This window comes from Periplaneta americana, chromosome 11 (genome assembly GCF_040183065.1).
Source record: "Periplaneta americana isolate PAMFEO1 chromosome 11, P.americana_PAMFEO1_priV1, whole genome shotgun sequence".
Taxonomy (NCBI): Eukaryota; Metazoa; Arthropoda; class Insecta; order Blattodea; family Blattidae; genus Periplaneta; species Periplaneta americana.
In genome coordinates this window covers 74,539,146-74,565,236 of record NC_091127.1, presented here as the reverse complement: position 1 = coordinate 74,565,236, position 26,091 = coordinate 74,539,146, and the positions used below count along the sequence as shown (strand labels likewise).

The 26,091-nt window shown below is 33.9% G+C and overlaps 1 protein-coding gene across 5 annotated transcripts in view; it reads left to right on the top strand.

Moving 5' to 3' along the window:
- Positions 1–26,091, top strand: part of poe (E3 ubiquitin-protein ligase-like protein poe) — a 214,135-nt gene that overhangs the window by 106,811 nt on the left and 81,233 nt on the right. For 2 of the 5 annotated variants that reach the window (XM_069839628.1, XM_069839625.1), the window contains exons 45-55: positions 263–415; positions 4,430–4,666; positions 4,753–4,875; positions 8,265–8,410; positions 9,196–9,306; positions 11,880–12,047; positions 12,745–12,906; positions 20,049–20,210; positions 20,821–20,995; positions 21,936–22,086; positions 23,286–23,517. In XM_069839628.1, coding sequence (XP_069695729.1) covers positions 263–415; positions 4,430–4,666; positions 4,753–4,875; positions 8,265–8,410; positions 9,196–9,306; positions 11,880–12,047; positions 12,745–12,906; positions 20,049–20,210; positions 20,821–20,995; positions 21,936–22,086; positions 23,286–23,517 — 1,820 coding nt within the window. The remainder of the gene's footprint in view (positions 1–262; positions 416–4,429; positions 4,667–4,752; positions 4,876–8,264; positions 8,411–9,195; positions 9,307–11,879; positions 12,048–12,744; positions 12,907–20,048; positions 20,211–20,820; positions 20,996–21,935; positions 22,087–23,285; positions 23,518–26,091) is intronic. The other 3 variants (XM_069839627.1, XM_069839626.1, XM_069839629.1) reach the window with 3 other exon arrangements.

Sequence of the window (26,091 nt, the reverse complement as noted above, 5' to 3'; positions counted from 1 at the left end):
TTTGTAGTGTTTTAAAAATGGTCCTTTACGATTCCCTAGATTTGGCACCTACTATTATTCTAATTACTCTTTCTTGTAGTAGAAATATACTGTTACTATCTGTATAATTTCCTGTGAATATTATTCCAAAACTCATTACCAAGTGAAAGTATATTGTTTTTAGGGTATTGATATTTACTATTTCTTGCATAGGTAGTATTTTGAGTAACAATTTGTTTGTCATTTTGATTAAATAATAGGAGATTCCTTTTTTTTTTTCCGGCAGAAATAACAGATACAGAAAAGAAAAGCCCAAGTATCAAACTCGAACCTGGTGAAGGTGGCAGACACCTAATGGTGCAGTTGATGGAAGCAATGTGGCTTTTACATCAAGCTCATCCAGCCAACATGGCTCTGGCTCCAGTCTGTGTACCAGGTAATGTCTTGTAACTTGGATGATAGATATTTAGTTACAAGTTAAAAGCACAATATAAATTTGTAAATATATGACATTTGGGTGTCTTGCATGATCATCAGTTCGTGCTCAAAAGTTTAGTTTATAGTTACTTAACATACTACAATTTTGTTTACATAAATGAGATATGCATCATTAAGAATTCATATTTTCTTCCTAATTTAATTGCTGTTTATTACATAATTATTGATGAAATGAGCATTAATATAACAACATTACTATTATTTACATACATGAAATTCAGGATTCCCTTTTCTACATATTGAACCAATAAATGCTTATTTCCACAAAAATATTAAATTATTACTTGGCAGTACTAATTTATTTCATTACCAGCATTTAAATTAATTTTATGTATTGCAATTTATTAATATCTTTTATTAAATTGAGGCCTCTAAGTTTATTCAAAACTAAATGTTCTTCAAAGCTGTAAATATAGATTAAATATTTTCAAGTCTTTGTAATTCTCATTTGTACAGAATTACATCTGTTATCTCATAGTTATTTGTACAGAATGCGTATGCTGTATTGTGTACTTATAAATATAAGCCCTAGTATGAGATATGTATTATTTCTTTCATATGTTTACATTGTCACTTACAATAGTTTTAAATTTAATTCATCTTGTCATTTTTCCACGTTTCGGAATTATAATTATTTCATTTTTGTTGTTTTTATTTGAAATTTAGAAATCTTCTCACCATTCTTGAGCTGCCGCAAGGGACAAAGAGTACTTAACCATATAAGTGTTTACAAGTTCATTGAACCATTGTAACAGGTCTGCTATCAGTATTCATTAATTGTGTGTTTTAGTTGACTTTGTAGATATTCTGACTCATCTTCAAAAACATCCATTTCTATCACAAGTACTTTTTTTTTCTTCATTATATTATTTGAAATTTCCAAAATGCTGATCCATAAGTAATAATAGATTTAATATTTGCCATATGGATGTGTGCGCGTGTACACACACACACGCATGCACACACACACACACACACAACAACTGTCAAATGGAACAACAAAGAAAAGATGATAAGCCTGTAGGAGAAGTTTATTAATAATGTACATTCATGCAGTTTGACATTTAAAATGGCCATCCTTCATCTTGATGCACACTTATGCTTGTTGACTAACTTCTTCCTTTCCCTGGCACAGGTGATTGTCGTAAGTACAGCCAGGGCTCCATGCAAGCTAGCTAATGTGTAGTTTGCTCGACATTGTTTGGGGGGTTTTCGGTACACGAGTTACTTAAAAATCCTCACGAAAAGAAATCCAAGGTCAACATATGGTTCCTCTATTTCCAATCCATCTCTGCTGAAATATTCCTTCCAGTTCTTGCCGTGTCCCGTCATGTTGGCACCACATTTGCCCTCGAATTGCCAAGGGAATGTGTTCTAGCAACAATTACAGCACATGGTGCAGGAAAGCTGCTGTTTGTTTAGGTTTCCTGGAACCAAATAAAGTCCCACCAACATGGTACTCACAATGCTGACTTACACATACAATCTCCATTGCACCTGATGCTTTGTCATGTATTACATGGAGATTGTCGTGCTGTCATAGGTGGAAATTTTGGGAATTGAAAGCTCTCTCTTGAGAGAACAGCACCTCATCTAGCCACAGAATACATTCTACTAAGTTCAAGTCCTGCTGTATCGCAGTTAACCATCAACAGTAGTCCATGCATCGATTGAAATCTGTCAACAGACCTTGGACACTAGTGTATTGATATGGCTACAGGTCATCATGTAGGATGGAGAGAACAAGGTCATGGGAGAATCTTACAACATAAGCAATCGGATGTGTGTGCTGAGAGTAGGATCTTCAGCTACCATCTGTAAAATCTTTCTCTGATCTCAGTTGTATGCCAAATTGGTGGTCTACCGCACTCGACAGGAGGATTTTAAAAGGATGTTGTCTGTTGCTGTCATGTGGTGATCCATTCTCTGGAAAGATTGACAGTAAGATAGCATTGGCCAGGATAGCTCTCAGTATACATTATAGCAGCAGCATTCAAATTACTTCTGCATTTTCTAGTGTACTCTGTGATGTAAGCACACAGTGTAATGTTTCTATAAATGACTTGCAAATACTTTGAGACATCTTCTTTTTATAACCCTCCATCTTTTGAGACGTCTTCTTTTTATAACCCTCCATCTTTTATGATAATGTTCTTTTCACTGTTGAGCTGCATGTAACAGAACTATATAAATGAATTGGGTTTTCAACACATGGTGTGCACTTAGAGGCAGGAGTCTTATGTCCACATTTACTGCATAACCATTTCATCATGAAATGAGAGTTGAATTGGACGGGGTTCAGATACAAAAGAGAAAGTAAAGGAACAAGAATTGGAGTGTTATACTTTAGGTACAGCTTTGTTTCATACCCAGAACTTAATTGCTCCATTCTACTTTTGACAAAAGTTACAGGATAAGGGTAAGTTTTTTCCTAGTTGTGCTTGTTTCAGCTTGTATTTTCATGTTCCGAAAGGTTTCAACACCATTTTACAACTACCTTACTGCCCCTGTCTCTCTTCCTGAACTGTTTCTTTGCGGGGCGAGACATAGAGAGGGAGAGAGGGAGGTCCTACAAGTACTACCCTGCATTCAACACATCAGTCTTTTCAGTATTCCTTTCATTAGCTATGGAGCAGGATCAACCATTGACAAGTGAATGTATAGGCTATTCCCTCACAAAATAAATTATGTCCTTCTCATCAGTTCTAAACACTAATACCAGTGGTAGACTACAGTCTCTACTAGAGATTATCGACCTAATCGTGATCTCGGTTGTTATGTGTATATATCCGTAAACTCTGTTCTCTATGGCAGTGTTTCTCAAACTTTTTCCACCGCGAAATCCCTTTTAACCTTAAATGTAACCACAGAATCCTTGTAATACGTACTTTATTAGTACAGTGCGTTCATAACTCTGCCAGACCATTAAATAATATAAACAGGTGTTAGAAAAGTTTTAATTAGGGATGATGAAATAAACAAGGAAACTTTTAATTAAGGATGATGAAATAAAAAAATAAACATGAATAATTTTAAAAGGAACAATTATTGAAAGTACAATTTTCAAATTTGAATGTTTTAGTGGTTCGGCCGAGCTATGAGCGCACTGTATTTAATGATTAACAGACAAGTGAAAGCTAGTATCTCAATAATTTTATTCTGTTCAGTAGGACGAATGTGTTTGGTTTTTAAGCCTGCAATCTGGTTTTATGGCGGAAAGTTGTAGTCTCATTTATACTTCTGCGTTTTGTCCGTTTTGGTATTTTATTTTATTGGACACGTACTATGCAGAGAATCCAGTGATGAAAGTGATGAGTATTGTTTTCTGTTTTAGATTATAATAGCATAGTGTTATTATTACAGCTTATTATTGTTATTATTATTATCATCGTCATCATCATCATCATCGATGACGTTTCATGTTATTATTGGTTCATATTTTCGTAACTTTTATATATTTTTACAGTCTCCACTAAGTATAAAATAAAATTTAAAACCATATGAGACTCACGGAACCCTGGCAATGTACTTTGAGAAACGCTCTTCTATGGTAATTCAGCAGCTGTCCAGACTGAACAAAGAGTGACCTAGTGTATACACATATTTTCGGAAATTGCCATCAGAGATAATAGTGATAGTGGTAATCGCGATTAGAATCTCCAGTATTGTAAACAGTAAAAACCCCTGGAATGGCATAGGATAATGTTTTCATAACATGTAATATGCTACCGTGCTGCACACTGCAACTACCGTGACGATCATAGCAGACCTAAGAGGCGTGGTTATAAGCACTAAGGAGTTCTCAGCTCAGGACGTGAGACGCACAGTACTTCACAATATGCATTTATTTATTGATTTAATAATGTTTGTTGTTATGTTGTTCATTTAAGTAATTTGGCAACCAGTTTAATTATAAGTACGTACTATAATATGATTTAATTACTTAATTCAGGTTTGACACACGTGGAAGCTACTGTTCATGCTATTGTTGAAATTATCCACGCATTTACAACATGTGACATGGAGGGAACTGTTGGAATGGCGGCCAAGCTGTATCTGCAGCTACTTCTAAGTGAGGACACATCTGTGAGCTTCAGTGCCAAACAAGCTATCATCAGAGTGTTGCGTCCTCGATTGAGGCGTCGCAGGGTCCTGATTCCCAGTCCTCCACACTGCAGTACCCCAGGTAGTGGCATTTGATTAAAATTGGTGTATTTGAGTCAAATATAAATTTGTATGTGGCGAGAATGCTTATGAGTTGAAATGCGATTCTAGGTGGAGCTACAGAACTAGAGTCTGAGAAAGGTCCAGTATCGCAACCTTCACAGGATTCAACTGAAGAACAGCATTATGAAGTGGACAGCGTTGAACCAATGGTTTTACTTGCTCCAGATGCTGGTACGTATAAGTGGACGGTAGCTGATGGTAAAAACAAGTAGTAAATCTTATTTTAATATGTTTAATCTAGTTGGTTGACCTCATTCAGAGTTTCCTACAATTTAATGTACTGTATGGTCACTACAATTACATATTTTAGTGAATATATTCCATCTGTTTCGTAATAACCATCAGGGGGAAGTTGTTGCTCTGTATTGATTATTTATATGTGGTTCAAGTTTGATTTGGACTTCATATTTTTCCTTCGATTAAAATAATGTTCACTCATAATGATTCTAGACTTAAAGTATGTACAAGATGAAGCCTGGCTGGTTAGCAAGCTCATTGTTTATAATCTAGCTGCTCGCTGGATAGAAAGTCAGGGTGATCAGAACTAAGCTTGTTTGTATCTGCCAATCAGTATAGCTGAATTCACTCTGCTTTTCAAAATTGTCTTTAAAAAAACAATAACAATTTGCAGGATGAACTGTATTGATTTTCAGGATCTCCTTAACATACCTTAGATATTTTTGCACTTTCAGTGCGGAAATAACCACATAAATAATTTCTCTTTCCTGGAAAGCATCTTCTGTTATAATAAAACTGTCATGAAATTCCAAATGGTTCATTGTAATGCAAATATAATATTGATAAAATTATATGTTTTAATTGTCAAAAGTTAAGTATCGATAATTATCTCAAGTTTCTAAAAATCGTCACTTACTGTAAAACATCAATCTTTTCATGTAGAAATTTACTTAGTATTGGTATGCGTTTCACACCACCTTATTCTAGTGCAGAGGTCAAGAAAGCATGGGACTTTTCTATGCCCCCCCCCCCCAAGAGCCTTTATGCCATGTGAAGGAGTTACCTTCATTGGTATCCATTTCAACTCCTACTTCATTTCACAATAACATACAGGTTTTGAAGGTCGGGATGAGCCTGATTCCAAACATTGTGAATATTTTAAATTAATCTTAATCAACCTATTATATGCATGAAAATGAATAGCAGTAGGCATTTAACATGTGGGGAAGTGTGCACGGACTCTCAGGATGCATGCACAGTAAAGGTATTTAGGTCACTGATAGCTTGAAAATGAGGGGATCCATTCTACCAGCGGACTAACAGGATAGGTAGCAGTCGACCAAACAGTCTTTGTCTTCGAAGTCTCCATTGCGTAACGTTTAGGCATTCCTTCCAGCAAGGCTACCATATACCATACCCTTAATCTATTACAAAAGATTTCATTTTTCCATTACCATCTTTAAAACTTTTCTCCACACACTCCACCTCTGTTTGCAACACTTTCATTCATTGATAGTTTTCTACCCAAGGGCATATCTTTCATTGCAAACCCAGCATTCTCCAGTCTTCCTTATTTTCCACCTTCCTCTTAGTCTTTGCATACCTCAACATATCTTAATGTTATCTACCATCTGAACCTTCTTTCCATTCACCATTCCTTCCAATGCATCCTTCAGCTAGGCAGTTTCTTTTTCTCTTTCTGACCAGGTTCAGCATTATTCTTTCTACACCCACTCTTTCTAGCACAGCTTCATTTCTTATTCTGTCTGTCCATTTCACACTCTCTCTTCTTCGCCATATCCACATTTCAAAATGCTTCTAGTCATTTCTCTTCACTTTGTTGTAATGTCTATGTTTCTGTCCCATACAGTGTCACACTTCACACAAAACTTCGGAAATTGTTTCGTTTAAAATGTTGTGAACTTTCAAGACTGTCTTAAGCTTCGTTTAAAGACAGAAATAGTTAGTTTTGTCCCATTAGGTTTTAATACAGTAGATATTGTTATTGGCTTGTGAGAAATGTTTCGAAAATTGGAAAGGGCATGACATTGACACAACTGAATTAACACGATTTACTTTTGATACCCCTTATTAATTAATTATCCTGTGTATAGATGTAAGTTTATTCTGAAAGTATGCAAAGACAATGAAGACGATTTGATTGAACAATGTCTGCTAGGTGTCAGACTTTTTAGATTTATAACATTGTGAATTTTTGCTAATTAACCCTGTAATATTATATGTAAAATATTACCTTTAAGTTGATCATTTTAACAATATCTAGGCAAATATCACAAAATAAGTATTACCTCCAAAACAAATTATTAATTAGGGTGTAGTAATACCAAATGCAAGTACAAATGTTAGGAAGGACTGTGTGACTTCATAAGGGTTAAGAAGAAAAAAAAAATCGTACTCTCCACATGGTGAACTTGACTCCAGAATAGGTGCAGCCTTAATTGTTGCTAAAGTGGGTTCCACAGAATACTGAAGACAAGATGTAATTTGAATTAAATGTAAAGATTTAATTTTAGACTGCTTACAATAGTAAAATAAAACTCTTTTTCATATTTTCAATCGCAACATTGTGGTTGAATTCTGGATTCTTAATTTCTCTTGTTTGTAATTCATTTATAAAAATGCTTTTTCCACATTCCTTGGTAATTTTTATATAGAGAAATCATTTTATAAATCTGTTTTAATAGTGGCTAAAATGTTAAAACATTTTTCATATTGTTAAAAACGAAACATTTTTATATAAATACAGAAGAAGTTCTGACACTGAAAGCTAATGATTTTTACAGTATTTTTACCTCGTTTTATTGGTTATAATAGTAATAAATCTCTTTTCGTGGTAGTATATAGTATAACTCCACTTAACCGAATTTCTATTAACAAAACCTGGCTTAACTGAAATGATAGGATAAAAATACAGAGCCTAGTTTTTTTTTTCTTAGAAAAAATACTATCTGAATTATAACTGCGTCTTATATATCAAAGGTCTGTCAGTGCATTCCAATGAGACAGCAAGACTACAAATAAGGGGAATGCCCTTTAAGTAATGCAATAGATATAGAAATCTGCTTTTCATACTCGCGGTTCAATTGTTTTGTGTTCAGTAGCATCCAGCATGTGTATGTTGGTCCTATTAAGCAAAAGCTATTCTTTGTTTACATATGATTTGTTCCACCTGTCCCTTACGCAAAAATTTTACTAGTTATGGCTGAATGAGAGGTGGCAACTAATTCCGCGTGTATTCACTTCTCTAATGCTGTAGATGTGAAGCAATTGTTAGTGCACCGTTGAAAATAGTACCTGTGTATTATCCGAAAAAAACATGTTATCCAAAATGGCTCTATCCCCTTCAGTTCAGATAAATGGAGTTCTACTGTAGCAATAAACCATTTTTTGTTGGTGACAGATTTAAGATACAGCAAAATTAAGAAGCTGTAAAAGAAAATACATGATTTTATGATAAATAGGCCTGTGGTTTTAGCCATCACTATATTTTTATATTTGGTTAGGAACTATATTTGATGTAAACTTGAATAAAAATGTAGTATTGGAAGTGATACACTGATAGATCTAACTTTGTACTCCAGGTGCAGGTGCCAGTGGTGTGTCGGTGAATGTGAATCCTATTGAAGCACTGTTGGGTGCACCTGGTGCATTCCCACCTCTTTTGGACATTCCACCTGATGCAGATGATGAGACAATGGTGGAACTTGCAATAGCCCTCAGTCTTCAGGTGAACAATCCAATACAAATTCTTAATTGCATACTTGAGAACAGAATTGTTTTTACTAATCAGATTTGAGTATGTAGGTTGGCTGGCACTTCCATGTATGAAGTCATTGAAAATTATGCTAATTGACAGTGTAAAGAATTTAATTTTTGAGGTGGGGATAACTATTACAAGCAAGAATTATGGCTTACAAATGGTTTTTAGAGACCATAAGCCCACCATTGATCCTTATCCTGAACAAGATTAATGCAGTCCCTAGCATCATATCCCACCTTTCTCATATCCATTTTAATATTATCCTCCCATCTACGTCTCGGCCTCCCCAAAGGTCTTCTTCCCTCAGTTCTTTCAACTAACACAATATATGCATTTCTGATTCACTCATGGATACTATATACTCATACCTAGCCCATCTCAAATGTCTGGATTTAATTTCCTAATTATGTTAGGTGAAGAATACAATGTGTGCAGTTCTGTGTTGTGTAATTCTCTCCATTCTCCTGTAACTTCATCCCTCTTAGTCTCAAATATTTTCCTAAGCACCTTATTCTTAAAGACCCTTAATATCTGTTCCTCTCTGTTATGGCTAGTGGAGTGAATTTAAAAATTTTTCCTGAAAACCTCTCATTCATATTTAAAATTTTTTATGTATTATAGATATACTTTATAACTTCGCTTATCTTTTAAAGAAAGCTTTAAAAATGTATCACATTTGGCTGTGTAAGCCACTTATCTAATGGCAGGCATGATTACTGCGAATTAACGAGAGCATTATTATTTTCTGTTAGGATCACGAAGGTGGAGCAGATTTGCAAGTATTACAGCAAGGTTTACAGCAAGGTCTACAAGGACTGGCCAATCTTCAAGGACTACAGAATCTCAGTGGTCAGGCATTACAGGTATTTGTTTTTCTGTAATTTATTTTTTCCCGTCTTCTGGTTGATGATTTAATTTTGGAAAGACTGTTAGATTTTAAAATCAGGGAAAGAATATTGCATTCTGTGGAATCTCAAATTGAAAGTTGAAGTTTCTTTAATAAGATCTGCAGTTAGAACCGTTACTGAATGTATATATTTTGTGAATTTCCTTTCTATAGATATATTTTGTATTTACTTTTACATATTACTATGTTTTTGTATGCTTGAAATTTATGTCCCATGAAACCGCAATTTCTATTTAATTTGCTTCAACCATAAATCTCTTGTTCCTTAGTTCAAAGGATAACAGCAATATCTTAGTGCTTGATGTGAAATATATTTTTCTAAAAAAAGGTATGCAATATTTTTATATTTACCTACGCATTTAATTTTTTTATTTATTTGGAAAACATCAGTCCAATAATGGTGTGTGGATAAGCTTCAGGGCTTCTACCACGTTGTCTTGGTGTTATTGGCTGACGTTTCGACTGCTGTGTTGTGGCCATCTTCAGAGCATTTGTTGGATAAGGAAATAGTCTGCCAGTACTCATATATATATAGTAGTCTCGATGGGGGGGAGTACTTGCTGTGATAGGCCGTAGGTTCTCCTTCTGGCATCTGATTGGTCCTACATGGTCCAATCCGGTTGAGGTCTGTATGAAGGATAAGCAAGTACTCCCCCCCATCGAGACTACTATATATATAAGTACTGGCAGACTATTTCCTTATCCAACAACTGCTCTGAAGATGGCCACAACACAGCGGTCGAAACGTCAGCCAATAACACCAAGACAACACGGTAGAAGCCCTGAAGCTTATCCACACACCATGTACACCAGCCGCAGAAGCCTACGCGAACATCGGTCCAATAACTTTGGCAGACTTCAAGGATCCTGAATTCTGAAAAACAGAAATTTCTGAGTGCTTGAAAAATAGTAAATTATATATAAATTTTATAGAACTATAGCAAACTTCTATTAAAACGGAATATATCTTTCATTATTTACTTTTACTTTCATTATTCACTTTTACGTTGTTTTACGGTCTTGTATTAATGTAATAAAAGTCAATTGTATTCAATTAGAAATAGAGTCTGGCTGGGCGGAAGAGAAGGCCTACTGGCCTTAGCTCTGCCAGATTAAATAAATAATAATAATATCATAATGCAAGGGACAGCCCTCTGAGGGCCAAGGTTTAATCATTGACGAGTATGGAGATATTGTGTGGTTAGTAGAATGTTCCCCCCAGTCATTCATCTGGCTTTCTGAACCAAATTTCGCTACCTATCATGACTCCCCAAATTCATCATGATGCTGGGTGGGCACTGGTCCCATATACTGGCCAAAATAATTTCATGAGAAAATGTCTTTCTCTGTGAGGGCTCCAACCAGAGTATATTCTAAAATGACAGTCCAGACATGTCGCTTTAAGCCCAGTATACACTTAGCATTTTACCTGATGAGGCAAGGTGTATCAGTCAAAACATTGTGTGTAGATGGTAAAACAGGCTTTGCCTGAATTAAATGAATATAGACTATTGCCCAGAACTGACAAACTGGAGCCTTGTTTTCAGGTAAAATGTCAGGCAAATCGTTAAATGTAGATGCATGTCCATCTTAACTGGAGTCTTGCATCATTCCTGGATTAGTGCAGACAGAAAACTACCATATAACTCCATTAATTTGTGGGGAGGGGAAGTATAAACCTCCTGCGACCATTGCTGCAAGTCTCCTAGGGTGCTATTCATAAACATTTCGCAGTCCGCGCTACGAGCGTACTAAGCTAGCCCCGGCTATCCACTGGTTATTAGTACAGAATTCAAATCATATCCTATCGCTAACACTGGTTTATGATTACGAAAAACGCTGATCATCCACCGGAAACCCGCGCTAAAAATGTCTGTGAATACGGCCCCTGTTCTCCTTTTCTCTGTTGCCACAATTCTTAGTAGCTGTCAGTTTTTCATACGGTGTGATTGTTCTTTTCAATCTATTGTAATATATTTATATTTCTGATTTACTAATGACAGTAATTTCAAGTAAGTGCTGCTGATCTCCAGATTCATGATGTAATTCCCTAAGCATATTCACATGGGTGAATCTGACCTCCTTCTGCAACACAGGAATGCTGAACGTTTTCTTTTCTTCTTTTTTATTTCGTGACACAATGAAAGACATTTAGTGTAGACTGGGCTTTTGGCCACGAGCTACAGTGCAGGACCATATTGACAATGATTGTTTATATTCTGAAGTGACTGTACTCTGCAATTCACTGGGGACGAAATTGTAAACAAACACCAGTTGCCGGCTGCTGCTCTGATAATCTAGTTGAAACTCACATCCAAGCTTTCCATTAAAAATTCCACACATTAAAATTGGTGATATAAGTGGTCTTCCTGTGGCTCTATTTTGTGGTGTATTTCTTTCCTGAAACAGTTTTACATTGATTAGAGAGTTGCTGTTTAAACAAGTTATAAATTATACATCGAAGATGAACAACTCTCAAGTCATTGAAAATGAAAATGGTTTATTGTGAAATTTTTACTTGCTCTGCAGAGTTTACAAGTTCTGGCATCCCAAGGTCTTGCTCAAGTACAAAATCAGGCTCAAGCACAAGAAGCTGGCCATTACTCTGATACAACTGCTTCAGCAGGTGGCTCTGATGATGAGGGCTCCACAGCTGCTACAGATGGCAGCACACTGCGTACTTCTCCAGCAGAACAGGTGACATATCATTTTATTAATAGTAATTAATGTACATTAAAAGCATGGTGTTTTGTCTCCTATTGTGGAAAAACTACCATGGTAGTTTAGAGTAAAATGTTGATGTTTTATTTTATTTTTTTATATATGTTCAATATGTATATGTATTTTCTTTATATAACATTATATAAAGATCCATTCTGATGATCCATTGTTGCCCTTACATCCTATATAATGGTTTTTTTTTGTTTATATATATATACATTCTCAAACATTAAACATAAATATAATTTTTAAAATTGACCTGTGAATATGAAAGCTTAGGTCTGCATTTTATGAAGCTCTAAAAGGGGAAAAATTGGGGCTGTTTATCAGTAGGAGATCTTTCCCATGGGATATTGCCGCAAATTAGCCAAAATATCGTTTTGTTTTCAGTATTCAATTATTAATCTCCATTATATAATCACTAGTTCTTTGGACACCATCCATTGTCTTATATTTTATAAAAAAAAATGTTGTTGAACCCCACATTTTTTTAAACGAAAAGCACTTCAGCTAACAACAAGTGAAAGATTAGTCAGTTATATGTAATTTCAGTAACAATTATGTGTGGTTCAGAGGCGTAGGGTGGAATGAAATAAATGCTGACTTCACGAAAGACTGAAGTGTTATGACCTCCATTAAGAACATGCATTGTTTCATTGTGTATGTTCTGCAGGGAGGCAGTGCAGGTTCAGAAAGTGGTGGTAGTGGTGTAGACAGCATTACAGGGGAACACAATGTGTCAGGCCGTAGTTCAGCATACGGAGATAACATGCAGGAACCCCTGGTTGGAGCAAGAAGTGAAACCAGCTCTCTGGGTGCACCTGCTGGATTCCAGGTGTGTATCTGTGTTGAAGGTGCTCGAGGGCTTCTCATTTACCTTCTGACTAGCCACTGGAACTCCAATAGTTTACATGTAAAGCATTCAAAAGTCTTCTAAGTGTTTCGAACAGTTCTGTATTCCTTCATGCAAGACTTTTGTAACAAAACTCATTTTTTATTACGAAACTTATTAGTCTTTCCTAAGTTTGAGATTCATACGTAGCATCTGTTCAGCTTCTTAAAGTCAACCTGAATAACTAATGGTGGTCTTCTCAGATCCCTTGAATATTTCGTATTGCGTCTCTAATTTTTTATTTGTTCTGCATTGTATGTCAGAAGCTTTTGCACCTTATAAGACATTCCGCAAAACCATGTGCAGTCTAAATAGTGAAATTATCATGCAGAGACATCTCTCCACAAAGCAGGAAATTGGTAGGACGGGGACCAGTTGACTAGTAGTTTTGCCTGGTTAGAATTCTTTTACATACTGTAAGTCTATGGCAAGGAATTCTTACCCTCACTTTCCTTCTAAAGGAAGCCATGCATAGGATTTGTATTGCTCTTTGCTCTTCAAAATCCTATTGCCGTTAGTGAGGTTTAAACCCACGAACTGCGGATCCAGTGAGAAAATTGGTAATGCCTAGATCACCAAAATAGCAAATTTGTAGAATTTATGGATCACTTAGATGTGCAAACACTTTTCATTTCATATGCGTGTTTTTAATTTAAAATTACGTGATATAAAAAGTAATTCTTCTATCATCGTGTTTCTATCTGCCATTAACTTCCAAATTATATGTACTATTATGTGATAAATGTATATTCATTTTATTTTCGTAAATATTTTGAGAAAAATTTTTCTAAATTTATCTTTTATATTGTGCAGTTGTGTGCTGTTGTAGTTTCACAACTTTTCTTTTGTTAATATACTTGAAAAAAGTGCGTATACATGGTCTTATTTTCAATTAAACACTGCTCTCGATGTTTTTTTTTTTCCGAGTCCCATCAGAAAATGCTGACTTGCATAATATCTTGAAGGTGTAACCACTACCTTCCACGTTCTTGTCATATTGCTGTTCATAACCATCCTGCCATTCCACACAGAGTGCCATGAAATCGGGACTTTGAACTAATATTTGCAGTAAGGATATAATGTGACTGCCTTCGAAATTATGTTTAGCAATGTATCTGTGACTTAGATGTCTTAATTTGTTAGTTGTTTTTAATATTTATGTGCTGCTATTAATGAGATTGAGAACAAATATTTTCAGTTTATATTTTAACATTGAAAAGTTTACAAAAGAGCAGAATGTAGACTTAATTCATAAAGTTAAAAAATAAATACGAAAAATGGAATAACATCAAATTACAAATGTTAGGAGATAAATTAATTTATAAGAATATCAAAGTAATCTATATTTACTGTATTTGACATAATTTATTCCATTTGAAATGAGTAATTTCTGTAGAATTTTGTGGTATTGTTACCCAAGTAACATTCTACCTTAACTAGAATTTTCAATTCCTATTACCATTTTCTCAGACAATACAATTTAATAATAATCAAGAACAAAATTACATATTCACATTTTTTATAATGTTCTGTTCATATTTATGAGCCAAATTTGTAGAACTTAATCATATTTTTATTTATTTCATTTTTATTTAATATATATTTAATACCTCTATTTGCTTGCTTGTTTATTAGTGTAGTTCTATTTATTTGTAAGTATTAACTGTTCCTGCGTCATGATATGGTTAGAATATCAATGTGAGATGTCATATTCTGTGAAGTAGCAGATTTCAAACTAATGATTTGTAAAAAAAAAAAAAAACATTCTCCCCTATCACATTACTAATATTACTACATTAATTCAAAATTATTTAATCTCTAAGCACTGAACTCCCACATTTCTGGCAGACTTATTCTGTTTGCCGAAATACTAAAATAGTGTTAAAAGACTGTATCAAACAATGAATAATACTAAAATAGCAGTTAATATTTCAGTTCAAATGATAAAAGGCATTTAATTGTACACTTTTTACATAAAATTATCAAATCTCGTAAAAACTAGCCTAATGTTGTCTAATAGGTACTACAAACACTAGAATACTTCGGTAAAAACGCGAATATAAGGATTGGCTTGAAACTTTTTAACTAAATCTAAATTAAAATCTGTTAAATTTCCTCCTCTTTCTCTACTCATGTTATCAGGTAAAAACTTAAGTTTCATCGTGGTTTAGATTAGTTTAGATTCGGGACTTAAAATTTAGTTTCATGTATTTACAAAAAATATGTATGGATTATATAGTGTTTCTTTCCTTTTTTGTTTATTTTTTAGCTCTACTAACTTTGGTGTATGTTAAGACCAACTTCTGAGCACCAGTTGGAGCTGATATTTCAATTTATATACTGACAGTTGTTTGTTGTTGGGGTACTGTGTACAGTGAGGAGAAATATATAGTTATTAGCTGTAGGTGGGAGTTCGGTTGTGCAGTAAATGGTGGGAGGGGGGGAGGAACAGACTGAAGTTCCTTCATTTGGTAAACAAGTCCTGGTTGCTCTGTAGGAACTTTCAGGAGGAAGGTCTAGTGTTCGGATATTTCAGTCATAATTGTTCTGTGTTATCAATTAAAGAGACATCTTGCAATTGTTAATTGGGTAAATATCTGTTGCTATTGTGTTCCTTTTACCTAATTAGTAGTCTGTGTTATTTTGTTTTCCAGTAGAAAGTGTTTTAGATCTACACATAATATTTTAACATTATTTTCTGCATATGTGAGTTAGTGTGTTGCATGAAGTCAAAAGACTAATTATTTTGTTTTTAGTGTGATGTTTATAATTTAACTGCTTGGTAGTTGAAATACCTGAGTAATTCTTAACAAAACTTTTATTAGTTGCATAATAGGTATCTAAGATTGTACGAGAACATTTCTAATTCCAGGAGGTGAGAAAAAAAAGTCGGATTTATTCAAAGGAGTATTTGTCAATATCCAGTATACATTTTATTTTATCATTAAAAAAATATAAAGAGAAAGTTTTGTGATTTTACTGACATTCGTTTTGAGACTTCCACAGAAATATATGTTTTCAGCATTAATGTAGAGCATGTTATCTATCAGTTTGTGTACAATAATTTCTTCTGACCAATTGGACAGATTTTGTTCATATTTCATATATGCAAGCCAATTAATTTGAGAATGATGCATATGAAATATAATAATTTTAATGAAAAATGAATCTCATATTATTTGAAATAATTAACACACAGTGGAAATTTAGTCTAAATTAGAATGGTTACGAAATAACCCACATGAAAAGGATTAGCTGTCACCATTTCTGAGCTATCCTTTGTTATGCTCAGTGTTCTGCAAGTTCTTCATAAACAGTCTGATTTAAAAATACTGCTGATTATTTTTGAAGAGAAACAAACTCTTATAAATCACTCATATGTTTTAATATTTATGCCACTTAAAAGCAAACAAATGTTATAAAAGTTATGATAATGCACGAATACCTACTATATTGAGTTGGTGCAGAATTAATTATAATATGCAGTTATGTGTAAATCATACAATTCGTAGAGCCAATGCTCTAGTATCATGGCAATGAAGCCATCAGCTGTCTTGCAGTCCACTATTTTTCTGTGATGTTGAGATTTTTTAAATTTTAGTTGGTTATTTAATGACGCTGTATCAACTACTAGGTTATTTAGCGTCGATGAGATTGGTGATAGCGAGATGGTATTTGGCGAGACGAGGCCGAGGATTTGCCATAGATTACCTTGCATTCACATTACGGTTGGGGAAAACCTCGGAAAAAACCCACGCCCGATCGCAACTTCAGACCGGCAGGCAAGCGCCTTAACCGACTGAGCCATGCCGGGGCGTGGCAAAGGCAAAGCTTCGTAATTTTCCATGATACCAGATATCTACTTGTTTGTGATTATGAAGAATTATTTTTTATATGCAATCCAGAAAACTAAGGTTTGTTTTCATTCAATTTTTTATAATTGAAAATTGTAGTGATGAATGGGAATTCTGGCACAACATTTCTATATAATTAAATTCACATTCTAAAATATTGCAAAATAAAATATCTGGTATCATCAGTTTAACTCTTTCTTTAATATGCTATGAAACTGAACATGCTTATGTGTTTTATTAAAGGTAGGTAGGTAGGTAGGTGTATGGCCATTTTTTCATTTACTTACGAAATAGTAAAATTAATGTAAACCAACAAAATTGAGTGCTATTTATATGGTTGATTTGCTCAGTCACCTGGAGTTTCTCTGTCCTCTATCTTGCATTCCACAAATGATGAACCACATCATTGCTCATAAAGGCATTACAGCAACGCTGAAAAAACCCCAGTAAATTATTTTTATTATTGATGTACACTTTTATTCATCTAGTATTCATTTATTATGCAGAGGATCAAATTTTACTAATTCAAAATGTTGGTTGGTCGAAATTTCATTAGAAGAACGTCTATTAATATATAAAAATTAGAAATGTAATATATTACAGATTTCTTTCTGAAATGTGAAGCTAGAAGAGTGATATTTGTATTGAATATTGTATATTTCACTCCTCTTGCTGATCTTGTAACACAGGTTAAGTTATCATCATGGAATAAGGCCTATTGGATTGTTTTGAACTCCAGAAACATTCATCCTCTCATCTTGTCAAAAACTTCTCACATCTCATTGTCCTGAGTTTGTAAGTTTGCATTTATTTTGGGGAATCTCCATTGCCATCCTTAAAACATGTGCGAACATTTTTCTGTTTATTAAGTTGAATACATCCATTTTTATTTATATGTCTGAATTTATTTTTTGTTTCGAATATATCTATCCTGAGACTGAGCACAATGTCTCATCTCTATTGAGTCAGTTTTATTCAACTAGTGTAATCAACTGCAGAAAAAATGGTCAGAGATGGAGGACGATGTGGCAGTATTTTGAGGATGGGAATAAGCCAGTTGTGGTGTGTGTATACTAAGATACTGCGACTATAAATGAATGGTCAAATCTCAGAGTTGCCTTTAGACATATCTTTCAGATATTTTCATAGGGAGAAGTCTAGTCTATTTAAGTTTGAGGATCTTGGCATCTCAGATACTGCTGCACCTATGTCAATCCATCTTTGGGGAATATTCTGTCGAGTTGCCACCTAGTTTGTACTTGCTTGTAGGCTGTATTGGGGAGGCATTTATTCATACTGATTCACTAGATTGCCCCCAAATAGTGAGAGGATCATTTTCAAGGAACTCGACAAGTACCTGCCAAAGAACCTTGTGTACACAGTACCTGTGAGGTTTCTCCAGAAACATGTAAGGTCCTACTAACCTGGTATCAAGGATACCAGATATCGGTACACTCATTGATGCTCAATCACACCAAGTGAGTTCTCTCACATGTAACATGTGATTTTCGTGGTGTCACCTGTATCTATATGGCAGCTGAAGAATTCATCACGAGTGAAGACAGCTTCATAGGTTTACAAAGCACAATTCTCTCTGCACTGTCGTCATTAACCATTGACAATAGCTCAAGCATCTAGGGCGATCTACAGGCAAGATGTGCATGATAAAGTGTACAAACTGTCCACGTGGAGAATGTCCAAGACCAGGCTGTGATATACCCCCAAGCACTGTGCAGTAACAGCGAACTTAGGGTCAGATCATCTTTGATATATAGAATCCTGTCCTTTGTCTGTTGTGTATGTCGAAAGAGTTTAACCATGGGGAAACAATTTATTGTTAGACCATGCAACAAAAGAGCTGAAATATTACTACATTGTAATAGATTTCAGCTGAGAGCAGTCACAGCTTTTCTCACGGGACATGCTCCTGTGAAAAAGCATCTTAATTTAATGGGCATACTTCAAGGTAACCTAGACTGTAGATTCTGCGGGAAGGAGACTGAAACAGTCCAGCACATCATTTTCTCCTGCAATGCATTGGCTCGCAGAAGATACCTTATCTTTGGGAAAGATTCTCTAGAACCAAAAGATTTTGAACCAAGTTCTATATCTGGACTGTATACCTTACTCAAGGTAACAGGACTGATGAATCGGTATTAAATTGTAAAACATAGGTAGCATAATAAGCCTAAGGCTGCGGTGCATCCGGAGCAATGACGGGCCTAATTGTTGGAGGGGGAGGGAATGTCGAAAGAGTGGTCGATCTTCATTGGCAGAATGGACTGGGAGCATGCTGCCTGTTTTTATATAGTTATTCAGCCTTCGAAATACATTGCAAGCAGAGTGCCTTCTTCTAGGGTATTGCTAAGTATACACCCAAAATGGCATGTTGATGTTATTGCATATCTCCAAAATGAAATAATATTCCTCTAAACTGTACATTTCCATCCTTGAGTAGAAGCAGTATCAACAGCAGTCTTTTTCACTGCAGTGAGGGAGTGAGGTGGTAGTCACTGCTTTTATTGGTCATAACCATTTTGCAAATTACCTTTATTAAACAGTTTTGGTTTGCAAAACATGGAGCTTCATACCGGGAGGCATGTTGTCAATCAGCAAAACTACGAGTGAAAACATGACGAATAGTTATGACTTAGGAAATTTAATCAAATTAAATTCCGAAATATTTAATTGCCCCCTTTGACCGAAGTGGCAAATGTATTAGTTGCTCTTACTTTTGCTTAGTTTGTTGCAAACTTTAATTCCCGGCCTTTTTTTTTTTTTTTTTTTTTGCAATCAGTCTGTATTTAATGGCCATTACTTAATTACTTACTGTAAAAGCTGATCACTTTCGAGAGGACTTTGAGTATATTCTCTATACAGTGTACTTACATTTGTGTTAATAATGTCCAAGTGGGATAAATTTGTATGTTGGTATATAATAAAATTGAAATACAAGATGCACCTTCAGTTGCAGTTCAAATTTGTGTTCATGTTTCTTAACTTGTAAACTTGTCAATATGATCATGAAAGAATCAGTTCTAGAAACATTACACTTATTGTTGTTCTTATTTTTAGTCACTATTACACTTGTTTATGAATTGATAAATACACGTGTTACTGAAGAAGGCACTTAGAAATAGTGTAATTATAGTTTAAAAGCTTCTATGTCAATCTTACTAAATGATTAATGTGATTGACGATTTCTTAATGTTTTATTGATTCCATGTTTAGACTCAAGATCCAGATGGCCTGGAACCAGAACCTGAGCAAGAACCTGACACAGAAAATAGCTCGAAACTGCATGCCCTGAGACTTGTAATGTTGGAACGACTGATGCAGTATGTACCACAGCTTAAAGAAGTTGGTGGTGTAAGAGCCATTCCCTTCATGCAGGTAATGTAGTGTGCACAATACAGTAAGGTAAAATATCAATGCTAGTAAAATTACACTGGGTTATTCTTTCTAAAAACAGATATTGTACATTCAGACATTAGATATTAAACCTAGAAGCAACATATAATGTATAATGCTAGTAGGCAATATATTAAATAAAAGTGGTAGCACGTCTGCCTCCAGATTAGCAGACCTGGGTTTGATTTCCGGCAGGGTCAGAGATTTTTGTGTAAAATTTCTACCTGGGAACTGGGGCTTTTCTTCCAGTGTTCCATGTCGTTATTTTCGTTTTGTTTGGGAAGAAAGTATAATTGCATAATTGCTGCTGTCTTTTTATCTTCTCATAATATTTTCATTTATAATCTGCAACTACTGGAATTTTCTCGTACACCCATTTCTGTCAGAGAAAATATCATTTGTGTGTCATTTAAGTTAGCAACTTGATTAACATAATTCATAGCACTAATTTGCACTGAATTAAGAAAAAGCATTCAGAGAGTTCATACTGCAATTTATTGATTTCGCTGCATATTTTGTTCTTAATTTATGGTAATTAGATGAAAGATGTTTGAAGGGAACTTATATTAATTCAATCTATGATTGGTTGCAGGTTGTTCTTATGCTGACCTCTGACTTAGATGGTGAGGAGGAGAAAGACAGAGCATGTCTTGAAAGCTTGCTAACTGCAATCATAAGTGAATTGCGCATGAAGCAGCCAGATACAAGCAATATATGTGAGCGCAACAAGGAACGTGAAGTGCATCTTGTCATTATGCGACTTCTGAGTGAGTACAGGTTTTAACAGTAAAAAAAAAAGAGAGAGAGAAGGGGGGGAGGGAAAGGAATAAAAGTTCCCAATTTGTGGAAAAAGTTATTGGTCCAAAATGCACAGTATGCTCCCACTGGAACATTTTAAATGTGTAATAGTAATATTGTATACTGCAATAGTAATACAGTGCGTAATAATAATAATAATAATAATAATAATAATAATAATAATAATAGTAGTAATAATAATAATAATAATAATAATAATAATAATAATAATAATAATAATAATGTAATAACACCAATTATTGGCTCAAACTGTACAATATGCTCCCACTGGAACATTTTAAATTTTTAAATATCCAGTGTAGTGAAATGTGCAATAGTAATATTGTATATTTAAGTGGTAATACAGAACATAATAATAATAATAATAATAATAATAATAATAATAATGTAATAACATGTATATCAGCTATTGTATATTAGCCAGTGTCGCCAAGCCTCACTCATAAACAAATAAGTAGTAATCTTATACAGTACTACATATTCTTAATAAAGTTTCTCAGAACTTGTGTAATTTTGCATAATGCTGAAACTTGTCCAATGGTGAAAATAAATTCGTTCCCTTGCAGTCCATTTTGAACAAATTTTACTGTATATATTTTTTCCATAATACCAACTTTAATTATTTATTTTAATTTCATGTTGTTTTATGGTCTAGATATTAATGCAATAACTATGTAACCAATTGTATTCAATTAGAATTAGAGTCTGGCTGGGCGGAAGAGAAGGCCTACTAGCCTTAGCTCTGCCAGATTAAATAAATAAATAATAATATTATTATTATTATTAATTATTATACTTTTTTATCGTTTATGCATATAGATTTAAAAGACTATTTTCACATCATTTTCGTAGTTTAACATGACATGTGCTTTCTGTTGTTATTGCCAGGTGTATTGATGTCCCGCTCTAAGTCTAATACTAAAACAACAGGTGACAATTCCAGCTTTGTATCTCAGACCACAGCTGCAATGTTACTGCAAGCTGGTGTTATAGATTATTGCCTCACACTCCTCAAAGCGCTGCTTCAATACTGGAAGAGGTAAGGAAATCATAAGAATGTTTGCTGTCTTCTAAATATTATTCTTTTTTATTCTTCGTAATATACATTTTCGGTATGATATACAATGGTGCAATGTTTTTGTGATTTTTTAATTAAATTGTATAGCAACAATCGGCTTTTCTGCATTGTCTCTTGATATTTGTGTCTTACTTCTAGAAAAAAAAAAAAATTCCATACCAGCATTTTTATTGTTTATTAATTATTATTTGTTTTTATATGTTGTCTGAATTCAAAGATTATTCACAGTTAGTAAAATAATAAATTTTGAATCTGTAAGTAGGAAGTAATTTGAAAGGAAAATGCCGTGGCTTATTTTAAGATTAGGGAACTAAGAAAAACTATAAACAATTGCGAGGAGGATAGGTAACTCTGTGAATTGAGTGTTAAACTTTCTGAAAACTTTCGTAGATACCTGACTTCAAAAGACAAATTCAGTTCTTGGAAATTTGTTACCTGCCTGATTAATTACATACTAATGCAGTTATTTGTTTGCTGAAAGTTCTCTTAAAGTTATGTCAGATATAAGGATTACATAATATTTCAATATGCTTATTATGACTTAATACAAAATAATTATTTGGAAATTTAAAAATAAAAATCATTTGTTTTGATCTAGATGTAATGTAGTAAAATATTGTTTTAACGTTTTTCTTTTAAAGAAATTCACTTTTTAAGGAATGATTTAAAAGTTCCCGACAGAACTACCAGTACCATGAAAACAGTGTAATTGATTTCCCTCTTTTAAAGAACATAACTCATTTTTACGAGATTCCAGACCTTTTCCAAACATTTGTGATCGATTTTTGTACAAGATATGGTCGCACTATGTGACACTAGCAACAGTACATTGTGATCTATAGTATGTATTGATACCTCAATTGAAAGTAAGCTTGTAGAAAATATAGTGTGTTTGCATATGAAAATTGTAAATTTTATTACAATATTTAAAGATACATTGTTGTGATTTTGTAAAAATATATTGTTTTTGCAAGAGTTGTGTTTGCTAGTAGTAAATTTAATGGGTATTAAAAATATGCAAAGGAGTTTTACTTATGTACCTGCAAACTTTTAACTGCTTTTTAATGTTGAGCAGGCATTATTTGAGAAACATAGTGCTGCTAATATATGTTATGAGTATAATATTGTACATTTTATTAATTTAAGAATTCTTCTCTTAGTTCCACGATGGAAGAGGCTGGTACTGTAATTGGTGGCGCACTGTTGAAGCCACATTTGACAACTGCACCCCCAGATATGTCTCCCTTTTTCTTGCGCCAGTATGTGAAGGGCCATGCCAGTGATGTTTTCGAAGCTTATCCTCAACTTCTAACTGAAATGGCACTCAGACTTCCATACCAAGTGCAGAAGCAAGCTGACAATGCTGCTGCAATTCCACTTACTTTCCAACAGGTAATATTAGTTTATATTCATTATTGTTTTGATAACATGACTAATGATTCAGTATTGAATTGTTTTTTAAATTCTATAGCACTTTTATTTCTTTCTCTACTTTCTTTTCCTCATTTTCATATCCATACTCTCCTAATGAATAAGGATTATTTTTAATGTTTTATGTATGCATTATAAAAACATAGAAGAACTTAATACTTACTCTTGAGTAACTCAGTTTGTATATACTGAAACTCAAATAAGCGTAAATAATAACAAGATACAATTTTATGTTAGAAATCACCTGAATTCATATATATTTTTTTTAATTAGAGTCTGCAAAATATTTGATTTGAGTTACAGTTTATATCAGAACGTTTCCACAAATCTTTATATTGGAACTTAATTATTTTAACTTTCATCTCAGAGTTTTTAATTTCAGTCATTATTATATTATGTTCAGTCCTCCTCTCCAAAGCTAGAAGAATGAAGTAATTGTTTCCTAATGTGATTGATTTATTAAATATTTTTATAAATACATTTAACTTTCAGACTCAGAAAAGATACCAAGTTATAGCTTAGTCAATTGATGCTTTTTGATCAAAGTAACTAGAATTTTATTGCTGTTATTGGTGGAAAGAATTAGTTTTGGTAGAAGTTTATTAGAATATTTTGTTCTCTTTTGCTTATTTTACGAATCCTTTTTTACATAAGTATAGTGAGAACTTTTCATGTGGTCTGCCTGGGTGGCGCAGTCGGTAGAGTGCTGACTTTCTGTGCCCGACTGTGCAGACTTTTTTTCGTATGTGAAACACAGCAATCCATGAAATATGGACACAGAGGTCTTATCTTTCTTTAATAATTATTAACTGTTCAACGACTTTACAAAAATGCCTTTTTTTTCATTGGATCAATAATTTTATTGGGATCATTTCAGATTGGAATTAAAATATTCAGAGTAATATCACAATCTAGTATATACAGTCACGAAACTCAATACGTAGAGAATATGCATTCATAGATAGATGCTAATCACTAGGATCGCTACTATTGCCTCATCACAGACAATGCGAAATAGTACCGGCACAGTCTATTGTTCCTAGTACCCTCACAAGCTTCGTGACTGCATATACTAGACTGTGGTAATACATAAAAAATGTAGAGGTCAATCTAAAAGACCTTTCATTATCAGAGGTCAGCAGATTAGTTATCATGACGACGAGAGTTGTGACATCATTGAATGCAACCCACTAAATGCACCGAACATCAGAGAAATAGAAGGGGTGTACAAAAATGTCGTATTCTTCAGGTTTTACTAAAATAATCGTATTTTAAATAATATGAGTATTTATGTTGAAAAAGAATATTCTTTCATTTTATCTGAATTTTTACTGTATCACAAATGTCTAATATCATATTCACAAATAGCTATGATTGCTCCGTTAGCAAGTAGTCTACATTAAGTTTTTATCTGTTTAAGCGAGATCTGTTTTTAGATTTTACAATTGAAGGGCTCAGAGCCAAAGGTGACTAACCCACAATTACAAAATGAGTAAATAAGAGTTGATATTAAGAGGATCCTGACAAAAATGATTGGTTTCACAATTTATTTTAATTGGTCTACATTGAATAAATACAAAAAAATATCATGAATCTATAACAATGTATAGTGTTGAAAAAAGGCTTAATAATGAACAATACAAAATTGTGGGTTGGTCGCCTTTGGCTCTGAGCCCTTCAATTGTAAGTTTTGAAAAAAATGTTCACAAATACAAACAGCTGCTATGTTGGCAGTAAGTAAGCAAATTGATGGACGTTTTGCTTTTGGAAGTACTATTTTAAATAAATCTAAATCTGATAAATGATTGCATTGTGTTTTCAAATGTGTCAGTCTGTAAATACGTTTCTTCCAGATAACAGACTCATTCATTGCTTAACAAGCTAACAGGGTTAACAGTTTAATAATATCCTGATAGAAGGTGGGAATAATCTTGTGATTATTGTCAATACCCTTTATTCAATGTTTCTCTTGGATTTAACTTGTAACATTAAAAATGATAAAAAAAAATTTCGAGTCTGGGAATATTCCCAAATAAATTTCTTCTCGTGGGAATATTCCCACTAATCAGCACTCTTCAAACTTGTCCAGTGTTACAGTACAATTTTTGTGAGGTGATCAGAACATTCAAACTAATGACTCTCATTTTGTTGTATTTCTGGAGTCTGCGCAAGAAGTTAATGTTTTTGATAAATATGCGAGAATTTTAATCTTCGTGCTTACTTCCTTTTACAAATAGAAAGAAAAATGGAAAATAAATAAAAATGATTAAAATCTAACTAATAAAAAACTGGTCCAGTAACTTTCAGTGCTCATCTTTACTCAGAGTGTCTGTTATAATATTCTTAAAATTGCGCTGTCTGCTAGAGTGCTATGTGATATTTTTTGCACATGCAGGAAACATGAAATTTTCGCTAAACTGGAGAATTAGCATGGTAACTGTGAACCATGCTGTTACGGTTACGACCAAATTTAACTAAATACACAATGTTGCCAACATAAGAACATGATTTTGGTCTGTGGTGTCGTTAGAAGGA